Below are 11,045 nucleotides of genomic sequence, written 5' to 3'. Positions count from 1 at the left end.
ATACAGTACACACATACTCCAGGTATTGACGCACTACAGCGAGGTAAGCAGACGTCTTTTGCTTGGGGGAGCCTATTCTCAGGTTACGCCGAAGGAAACCGAGGTTGCTGCTTGCTTTGTTGCAGATGTTGTTTATATGCTTATTCACCTCAAGTCTGATGTTAGGGTGACCCCAAGATATTTTGCCGAGTCGACAGCACACATGATTTTGCCGTGAAAAGTATTGTGTGTAGGTTTTTGCTTGCGTCCAACCCTTAAGATCTTACATTTAGCTGGGTGAAACTCCATGCTCCATTGTTTCTCCCACATGGCTAATTTGTCTAGGTCCTGTTGCAAAGTGAAGGCATCCTCGGTAGACTTGATGGTTAAATTTACGGTATCAACTGCAAAGAGTCTCACGGAGGGAGTCAGATTGTCTGGGAGATCGCTAATGTAATAGAGGACATGGGCCCAATACAGAGACTTCGGGTACCCCCAGAGAGGACGTCTACAATTTCAGATTTTTCCCCGTCAAACACCACCTTCTGCTTCCTTGCAGATGGGAAGGACATAGTCCACTGATTGGTTTTAACACAAACGCCATAGTGCTTTAACTTTGATACAAGGAGTCGGTGATTTCCCTTGTCAAATGCTTTACTGAAATCCATCACCAAAACGTCGATCTGATTACCTACATGCATATTGTCCACCAACGAGTGTATAAAACCAGGAAGCTGTGTTTCACATGATCTTAGTGCTCTAAATCCATGCTGCTGTCTCTCCTACAGTGCTTTATAACAGTTGTAAAGGACCAGAAACGCTTCATCCCCTGGAATTCACCTTCTGAATTATGAGTTGTTGTTATACGTGTGCCCAATATTCTTTTCTTGATTCTGACTGGATTCTTCTTACAGCATCTAGACAGGAAGAGTTGTATTTGTATCTGTTGGCACTCTCTCATGGTCAGGCAAGAGTCGGAAGAGACTTCTCTGTAAATGTCAGTTGAAAACCTTAAAATAAAGAAACTTATAAAGTCGTTCACAATCGTGGGCTTGCTGATCTAGATATAAGTAAGGCGCTGCTAGATGCGGCAAGTCAAGGGAGGAAACATTAGATCCAATGTCATGAAGAGAAGGGCCAAGGAGAAGATTGTTGTAAGCTGTAAGCGAAAATGCCAAGAAGAGCTAGAGAACAAGTGAAACTGTTCAAAGAGCACAACTAGGCCTCCTCACTAAGTCAATTGCACTGCGAATCTGTGCTAAGGAAAAGCAAAAGGCTTTGAAAAAAGAAAGTTTTGAAAATTTGAGAATCTCAGCCAAAGTTGAAAATCTGTAGGCGAACGTTTGCTTGAAATCACTGTTTAATAACAGTCTATTTTCGTATTGAAAATAAACGATGTACAATTGATAAAAGCTTTGGTAAGACTTGGAAAAGTATATTTGCCCTCTATTGTCTCTATGAATTTATCGTTTCACTAGTCCTTGAATTTCTACAAAAGTCATTGAAAAAGTCCTTAAAAGTCCTTGAATTTCATTTGTGGAAAATTGTACGAACCCTGTACTTGTAATTTCCTTATAATTTTTTTAAAATATTGGAGGGCACTTGCCCCCAGTGCCTCACCCCCTACTACGGCCCTGAATGTAGGCGGGTTGCATTTCCCGTTCATTCAATCCAAGCTAAGAGACATTCAGCGTAGCTTAGCTCTCCTCGGTGAGAATGTGTAGAGAGTCCCCGGTAAATCGTTGCCTACTTAATTTCGCGCCTTTTCGGGTTAAATCTTGAGGTCTTGCCGGGAAAATCTTGGGCTTTGTGCAAATATAACACACTCAAACAAAATTAACAGCCTGATTGGTGGGGTTTGCTCTTGCTTGTGATTGGTTCTTGTAATTTATTCTGACGCAGCTGCATAGCGCTAAACGAACAACAGGAATATTCGACTGTGCGAAAACGAAGCTTCTATTTATAACAAACAACCATCCGCCATGAAGGAGACTAAATACGCCAAATTCAGCGATTCTGTCGATCACAGGGTGAAGGTGTTTCGTTGGCCTTTCTGGCTGCTACCTTTGCTATTCCTCTGTCTAATTCTGGTACTTGGTTTGTTTATTTTTATCACACTCCATTCGACAGGCCGCTTCTGTCTGTTCCATTGCGAACAGCAAAAGATCGATGATGGAGGGCTAATTGCACCTTCTCTGGAAGACTCTGAAGCTGGAAATCCTGACAGACATGGAGTGAACCCTCTCCACAAGCGAAAGGATAACAAAACAGTGAGCGAGCTTATCAACATCAAAGGAAAAATCACGCTCCCAAAGTCAAATATGTTGACTACCGTCCCGACAAATTCACAACTTCGGGTCGACTTCGAAGACACTTCAATCGCTGACGCATCAACCGTGAAAATCTGCCATACAATCGTTGGTTTGTCGTCTTACAAAAAATCTGTGCCGATCGAGTATTCGATCGAGTGCGAAAGGCCAAAGAATCCCCACTTTTCTTACAGTGTGAGTGCCGTTTTCAACATTGGGTGGTCTCCCGTGAAAGGCAACAACGAGTGGTTGAGGAATGGGGACTACTTCACCGATACTGTTTACAACGTTGATTTGACAAAGGAAGGGACTGTGTACGTTCAAGATCTGGACCTTGTTTATTACAGCCAATAAAGAAACGAGGTGAGCAGTAAATTTGTTGATAACGCTCTTTAAACTCTACGCTTTTTTTGCGCTTGGGACGATTTTGCCTTCCCCCACCGTGGAGAGTGCAGAATTGCTACGTTATTTAGCGAGTATCTATGACGCTTATAAAAACCCATATAAACACTGTAAAACTACTGCATATCCGCATCAAAACAGTCTATAGATTGTACTTATAATGAACTTGGTCCGCCTGTGATTTAAACAATCATTTCAGGCAGGCCCGTAGCAGGGGGGTTCCACACCCGACTGGAAGGTCCGCTCTAATGAAGGAAAATTGAGTAAGCTACCTGAGAGAAAATGGTCCGCTAAATGGGTAAATGGACCCCTCCCCCTCCCTCCTCAAAATCCTGGCTATGGGCCTGTCAGGTGAATATTAAACGTGTTATTATGAAAGCAAGCGGGATAGAACATAACTTGTCTCAACACTATGGGATGTGGTACACTAATATTCGTGTAGAGAGCAATATTCTCTTTTACAATACCATACAAGAGCCATCCCACTAAGTGGGAAGGGGGTGGGGAAATACAGTAGTAGAGCATGGAATTTATTAACTACTTACTAACCGAGAGTGAGGTCATGCCGGGAAATATCAAACTGAGGCTTTGGCGTATTGACCGAGGCTTTGTGAGGAATGTCACGACTACCAATAAGCCAATCACAGTGCGCATACTATCGTAGCCATATAATAAAATGGTATATTGACCAAAAATGGTGTCTGCCTGTATAGCAAAGACAAGGAATGTCTTAGGCTTTATGATATATATTTGTTCAATGTTTACATTATTTTTTTTTGGAACATCAGCTGTGCAGATGTGACATCACTGACTTGTCATAAATGTGATGTAAAGAATAACAAATCTTATCATAGCAATATCTTTACTAGTATAAAAGTACCCCTTTTAATAAATCCCAGTGGGTATCAGTAGATAATCCTGGATTTAAAGGGTTTCAAGTGCCATATTCACAGAAGGGTGAAGGGGGTGTTACTTTCCAAACATTAAAAAATTCAAAATCACCTTCACCATTTTTGTCTAGCTGGGGGAATGGGAAGGGCATCTCTTGTTTCACAACTCTGTTTTTAACTTTATAGGGGAAGTTAGACCCTGTCTTCATATAACCATGGTGGTATTGTTTTGACAGTGTTATTTATTTTATTTGTTTTCATTTACAGATACCTCATGATGAGGTGAAACCCTTCAAGTCATGCTTTGGATACCAGTGGTGCACTGAATATAATAGCGGGTCATACCTTAACTGGATAGTCTACAACACGTCCATCTTTCAAAAATAAAATAGCTGAAGACCCAAAAATGAGAATTTTCTTTTCACTAAAAGTCTTCACACAATGTATAATAATGTGACTCTATCTACACGTTTTTACCTTTTGAGCTGGTAGTAGCAAGTTTCTCACTTCTGAAGGACATGGAAGCTGAATGCTGTTATGGGGGGTTTCCATCTTAGGAACACATATTTTGGTGTAGTTGACACTGAAGTGAAGTTCATATGAGTTTGGATTTCTTAAGCATCGATTTGTGGGGAGTATATAAAGGCTTTTTAAAAATAAACTACATAGGGCGCGGGTTGTAGTATGGGTGATAATAAAATAGATTTGTGTGAACACATTTGTTTTGTTGCTTCTTAATTTATGTATAGGACCATGGATGTATCATTTTGCTTAAATTAATAAACTGTTGTAAATGATCATATGACATGTTCATAGAAATATGGTATGTGTTTTCTTATATTTACCATTTTTTAAGCCAAATCTCTGAGAATATGGCGCTGTGGTTGTTTGGCCTACCTTGTAATGTGAAAACAATAGGTAGTGGGGCTTGCTGTTCTCATCATAGTGTTGATATATAGCTTGTCTACACCATCTACCTATCTAGAAATCTATCTAGAAATGTATTAACATTCTCACAAAAATTAGGCTGTGATAAGGTCCAAAATCTTGTGACACCCACCTAATGCGGACGAGTTCGTTGACAGCTATGGGTTAGTGGGTTGCACCTTAGGTTCACTTTCTACGCTGGGTTCCCTGTGTAAAAACATTTCGGGCCAGCGGTAACACAAATGAAAGCGGTAACACAAGCGAAAACAAGATGGCTGTCGTGCCACTTGAGATTTCACGCGTTCAGGACATATCTGTCGAAGATTTTCGGAAAAACCACCTTCAAGCCGGCGAGCCATTAATAATCGAAAATTTTGCAAAGTCATGGCCATGTATGAACTGGACGTTCGAGTCCTTAAAAGAAACAGTCGGGGCAAATATGGTTCATGTTCGGCGAAACACAATTTGTGAAGACTATAAAGTTGGTAAAAAGTACAATATCGACCAAATTCCGTTCTCTGGATACGTACAAGATCTCACCAGTGGCAACAAGCGATCAATGAACTCCTATTTAGCTGTGCAAAACATCAAACAAGCTTTTCCAGAGTTGCAAAATGAGGTTCCTATACCACCATTTGTAGGAAAATTGCATGCTGGCCCCTTTCTTTGGATGGCTCGGGAAAACCATTATGAATTTTGTCATTTTGATCCAGACGACAATTTCCTTATAATGGTACATGGTCGAAAACGTGTGAGACTCTTTGGTGGCAGACTGTCTCCACTGTACCCTAACGAGCTTGGTTCAAAAGGGAGGACTATCCAATCACAAGTTAACTGTGATAAGCCAGATCTTGATAAGTTTCCTGAGTTTGTTAATGCTGTCATGTATGAGGTAGGCTTGCTTCATTTCTTCGCAGCTGATAATACTTTTTATACCACAAGGCTAAAGAAAAAGCATTTTTCTGTGTGTGGGAGTAGTCCCCTTTGCAGCAGCCTGCATTTGTTAGTTGGGAAAGCACTCTAATACCCTCGTTTGAATATTTTTGGCTTGTACAACTTTTTTGGGAAATCAGAAGCACGAAAGTGATAAGATGGCCGGGGTCCCTTGGAATCTTTCAGTAGTCACAACAACATTCACATGAGGCTTGGTCCCAGGTAATGATGTAATTTATCTTATATTGGAGAGTGGGTCTGGCCAAGAGGGTGGCCATTTTTAATCAGTTCCCTCTAAGTTCCTGTAGTACAATCCGTCAAAATTCAGAACCATCTCAGAAATTTTCTTGTATTCTCTTCAAGCAAGGGACTGAAATCCCCCCCTCCCTCCCTGCTCCATGTGGCTTGACATTGATAGGTACATCAGACTTCGAGAGATCAAGTTATTTGAGTTAAAATTATTGTGGTTCCACTATATTTTGTATTCGTCCTTGTATCCACTCAACCCTCTCTTGTGTGCATTACAGTAGGGATAGATAATGCTAATGCATTTCTAAATAATATGTTTTATTTATAGTGCATATTAACACATGGAGAAATGCTGTTCTTCCCTGCATTCTGGTGGCATCAAGTAACATCACTTGAAATGTCCATATCAATCAATATGTTCTTTGGTGATGCTGGCGATAACAATTACTTGACCAAAATTATGTCACCACCTTGGGCTGAAGGATTTCATTATTGGTTCCTAAACATCATCGAACAGAATCGGGAGACACCATCGTTTCATAGACTCCTTTCTGAACTCCTATCAGAAACTTTCTTATTACACAGTGGAAGGAGTATGCAACAGAAGAACAGGTTTATGAACTAGTTCAGTTAGCAATGAAACATTGTGGCATTGATAAGCTTCCTCTTACTGACAAAACTGCCAATAATCCAAAGAAACTGAAGATTAGAGGCTTGTTGTGGAGAAAATGATTGCTGTGATTAAATTCCAAATCACTCAGAAATTTATGCTAATATTTTCTAGTTCAAGATAGCTTTATCTAAATTACCATAGATAGGTTTATCTAAATTATTGTCAAAAATGTTTGTATAAACTTGCTTATATCTTGGGTTAGGTAGATGAAAAACTTTATAGACAAGCCAATCTCTAAAAAGAAAAGAAAAACTTTACTTTAAGGTATTCAGAAAAAAAGGTTTGAGTAGCTAGAATCCACTGAAAGGGAATCGTGTCAAGTAAACCTATTGATAAAAAAAAAACCATTGAATATTTATTTATCTACCCACCCACTCACCTACCCACCCCACCCCACCTTCCTACCTACCTACCTACCTACCTACCTACCTACCTACCTACCTACCTACCTACCTACCTACCTACCTACCTACCTACCTACCTACCTACCTACCTACCTACCTACCTACCTACCTACCTACCTACCGCATTGTTATGTTTTTTTTAATGCTATCTCTTTTAGGGTCAAAAAGTCCTTCGACTACACCCAATTTGCTATCTAGGGGTTAGAATTGTTTTTGAACACGCCCTTAGTGCTATCCCTTAGGGTTAAAATTGATTTTCCTGTCGAGCACCCCCGTCTTCCCCCCCGGGGGGGGGGGGGGGGGGGGGGTACCGCTTAAAATAAATACAAACAATTGAAAAGAGAAAACAAAATGTGTATGATATCGTCCTTTATAAAGTAATCGATTTAAAATGGAACGATTTATCTAAATGTATGCCATCGTGTAAAAAAAATCACATGCACCAGATGTCCACCACCTTGTCACATCTGTTATCTAGTAACATCTTACGCTAATAATTTCTTAAAATCTCGGGGCTTCTTATATGGTTGCGGCCTTTGCTCTCTAAAGTGTAGACTTTCTCAAAGTCGTTTACAAAATTTGAGGTTTAGGAACCATTTTTTTTTTAGCTGCTTCTTGGAGTTTTAAATTGGGTATTCCTGGTGAAATCATACAGCTATACGGCGGTTGGGCTAGTGATGCCTACAAATTGTATTTAGATTTTTCGCTTAACTCGCAGCTCGAATCTCGCTTCGCTCACTGATTTAATCTCGCTTCGCTCGATTACTGACTCTGAGGTTGACTTGGAGCAAGTCTATCTGTCTATCTAAAGTACTGCGCAAACGGCATTCGAATGAGGCTCAGTCCCAGGCAATGATGTCATTTACCTTATATGGGAGAGTGGGTCTTGGCCAAGAGTGCGGCCATTTTTGCTCAGCTTCCGCCAAGTTCCCTGTTGTACAATCCGTCAAAATTCCGAACCATCTCAGGGAACTTTGCTTGTATAATCTTTAAGAGAGAGACTGAAATTATTCCGATAGGATTGCTGGTTGTATTTCTTTAGCTCTAAGAGCTAAATAGGCAATTCTAAGGCAAGAAACTACGTAATATTTGCCTCGGGATTCTAGCTGTGTATAACTTGCGTTACGATTATGGGGACGAAAGACGATGAATACGACTATCTTTTCAAAGGTAAAACAGCAAATATAAAGCTTCTATGCGTATAGTTATTCTTGAAATAATGTTGATATGTATTTTCATATCTTTTCTAGTTGTACTTATTGGAGATTCGGGAGTAGGAAAGTCAAACCTTCTCTCACGGTTTACAAGAAATGAGTTCAATCTTGAGTCTAAATCGACCATTGGAGTTGAATTTGCTACAAGAAGTATTCAAGTAGATGGTAAAACCATAAAAGCACAGATCTGGGACACTGGTAAGCGCATTTTGAAATCGCGAGACAGTTGTTTCTTCTAATTTTAAGATTGTTTTGAGTTGTCTTCTGATGTCAAATGTATCAAGAGACGTCGTTGTGGGAGGGAACAATTTTCTACACTATTACTTATACATCGACTTAGGCCTACCTTTTGCTTGAGAACTATCTACACTCCGATTTATGATAACATGTGTCAGCAAAAGTTGCTTGATTTTGTGTTGTATAGTTTGAGCTCGAACCAAGTTGACATCTCGCATGTATTTTTGAATCCGTCCATTCGGCGGTGCCAAGCTCGGGTAGTGCCCGGCATTTTACTTTTAAAAATAACACTTGGTCCTGTTTATTCCCTTCCCAGCTGGACAAGAGCGATACAGGGCCATAACTAGCGCGTAAGTTACTCCAGCACTTTTAATATACCACGACACTTCTCTGAAAGTTGAAACTAGTGCTAAGATTTGAGAGAAGAGGAGTAGTTACCAAGATGGCTGCATAGTTTCTAGCCCATAACAAAACAAACTACACGTTTCTTATATCTACAGATCCCATGGTATTTCTATTTGTGTGCCTAAGTTTGATATTCTCCCCCACTAGTATTGGTATGATCCCTTATTATTTGTATTGGCATTTGTGTTTTTCCTTGCCTTTATAATCTTGTGAATACTTGCAAATACTTTACAGTTATCTGTTTGGATATATCACCCCTTATTTTTGTGATAATTATGCAATTCCCAAATGCCTATTTGAAGTCAGCACATTCTTTTGATAACAAAGTGGTTAAAAATGTGGTTGCTATCGATGTATTGAAGTTTGTGATGATGTGGATGAAATATGTTATTATACATTAAAGAGAGAAGATTTCATGGTCTGTGTGTTATCCTATAGATGTGAATATGTCTGTGTATGTATTGTCTGTTAAGTTGGATTCTGATAATTTTTCGTGATGTTTATTAATGTAACTCCATAAATTGATGTGTCATTTGAATATCTTTCATGGCTGCCTTTCGTCTCCTTTGACATTTTGTTTTAAGAGGGTTCTACTTTATAAGCTGATCATAGCTTTGATATTAAATGCTTAGATAGTAATTTATTTGCTGTATTTCCAGATATTATCGTGGAGCTGTAGGAGCCCTGCTAGTATACGACATTGCTAAACACCTTACATATGAGAATGTGGAAAGATGGTTGAAAGAACTCCGTGATCATGCAGACAGCAACATTGTTATCATGCTTGTTGGAAACAAGAGCGATTTACGTCATCTAAGGGCAGTGCCTACAGATGAGGCAAAGGCATTTGCAGGTATGTTACCAATAAAATGTAGCTGATGTGGCTTGTAAAATAATTTCCTTTAGGGAAATTGCTGCAGAAAACCCAAATGTGCTGACAAGTAAAAATAAAGCCATGCTTGGCTAGTCTCAGCTATTATAGGTATTTCATTTATATACTTGATTAATTGAAAAGCTTGTCTAGAGAATCTGAATTCTCAATCTGTTGTTTAAAATCTGTAAAAAATACATATTGAAATGCATAATAATACATGCAACTCTTATTTTGATATTCTTATTTCTCAGAAAAAAATGGTTTGTCATTTATTGAGACTTCTGCACTTGACTCTACAAATGTTGAAGTGGCCTTCCATAACATATTAACAGGTAGGTAGATCTACTTTTATGGGGACAACCAATTGTCTGGCAACAAAGTCATTAGGCGACTTAGTGGTTAGGCAATTTTGTTGCATGGTGACTTAGAACAGCTGCCCCATGACTGCTATTGCGAGGAAAGTCTTGTCAAATTGTAATGAAGTGTATAGACAGATTTATGCCAGGTTATATATTTTTTTAGACCTGAATAACCAATTATTATTATTTTTTTTTTTAGAAATCTATCATATTGTATCCCAAAAGCAGATCCATGATTCTCCATCTTCTGATGGCAGCCATCCTAGCAACAATGTGCAGACAATTCATGTAGCACCAACAACAGATGACGACAGGAAGAAGAGGGTCCAGTGTTGTAATGCGTAGAAATACTGACTGGTCTGAGTGAATGTACAGAGAATTACGTCAATCAGAACAAAAGATGCTTATTCAGTACCTTTGAGTGTCCCGAGGGATTCTTTCATACTTTTCAAAGTTATTTGCCATCTGTTAGGAGCAAGATGCCTTGTTGTTACTTTCAGAGTAGAGAATGTGTATTTGCCCCATCTCATTCTAAAGCATCATTTTGATTGCTAAGAAAAAGAAACATTAATTTAACCATCTGTAAATGAATTTAAATGTATAAAATTTTAGCCCTGTATTAAGTACCGCCAAGTCGCATTTGAATTCTGCATGTTGTTATTTGCACATTCAAATAATCTTCCCTACTGCTCTAGTGTAATTAATAAAGTAAATAACAGGAGTAAAGCTTGTTTATGATATTGATTAAAACTGAATAAGCTTTTTTTTTAATGGGATAGACTCTGCCACAGTTACACAATGGTGTAACTAGGCTGTATCTAAAGTTCTAATTGGGTCTGTGATGCAGTAAAAAGAGAGTACAGTATCCAAACCCTCATTTTTATAGGTATTGTTCATTTGTTTTGTGGGATGCATCACAGTTTTTTTTTCTCCAAACACAAGCTTATTCTTGCCATTTCCATGTTTGTAAGAGAATTGTGCTTGTTTTACCTTGGTATTCTTCAGTGTTCATCATCTACTTTTTGTATTGTACGTTTTAGTTATTGTAAAATAATTGTTGAAATATGCTTCGTTCTTATAGTACAAAATTATAAATTGTTTCTTGGCAAACATCTAGTTTATTGAATGCTCATGATGACCATCACATATTAACAGTGAAGAGAAGAAAAAAAGAGACAGTGTGACTAGGG

General features: G+C 38.9%; 2 protein-coding genes across 2 annotated transcripts; both read left to right on the top strand.

Moving 5' to 3' along the window:
• Positions 1-4,638: 4,638 nt before the first annotated feature.
• LOC5504367 (bifunctional peptidase and arginyl-hydroxylase JMJD5) lies at positions 4,639-6,706 on the top strand. Its single transcript, XM_032372668.2, is given in 3 exon segments — positions 4,639-5,399; positions 6,018-6,246; positions 6,249-6,706. Coding segments are annotated over 3 exon segments (1,023 nt in total). The 5' UTR covers positions 4,639-4,778; the 3' UTR covers positions 6,422-6,706.
• A 934-nt stretch (positions 6,707-7,640) lies between these two features.
• Positions 7,641-10,965, top strand: LOC5504361 (ras-related protein Rab-11A). The gene is made up of 6 exons (XM_001625221.3): positions 7,641-7,936; positions 8,017-8,178; positions 8,534-8,567; positions 9,282-9,475; positions 9,748-9,828; positions 10,055-10,965. Exons 1-6 carry the CDS (start codon positions 7,897-7,899, stop codon positions 10,198-10,200), a joined length of 657 nt encoding a protein of 218 aa, XP_001625271.1. The 5' UTR covers positions 7,641-7,896; the 3' UTR covers positions 10,201-10,965.
• Positions 10,966-11,045: the final 80 nt, after the last annotated feature.

The sequence above is a fragment of the Nematostella vectensis genome, chromosome 3 (assembly GCF_932526225.1).
Source record: "Nematostella vectensis chromosome 3, jaNemVect1.1, whole genome shotgun sequence".
Taxonomy (NCBI): Eukaryota; Metazoa; Cnidaria; class Anthozoa; order Actiniaria; family Edwardsiidae; genus Nematostella; species Nematostella vectensis.
Note: the sequence above shows the minus strand (reverse complement) of the source record. Positions and strands in the feature narration are given on the sequence as shown.

Bases quoted from the DNA above. Each gene is read 5' to 3' on its own strand.
- LOC5504361 (XM_001625221.3), top strand. From the start codon at position 7,897: ATGGGGACGAAAGACGATGAATACGACTATCTTTTCAAAG. The intron at 7,937-8,016 runs GTAAAACAGCAA...TATCTTTTCTAG, and splicing joins ATACGACTATCTTTTCAAAG to TTGTACTTATTGGAGATTCG. The intron at 8,179-8,533 runs GTAAGCGCATTT...TTCCCTTCCCAG, and splicing joins AGCACAGATCTGGGACACTG to CTGGACAAGAGCGATACAGG.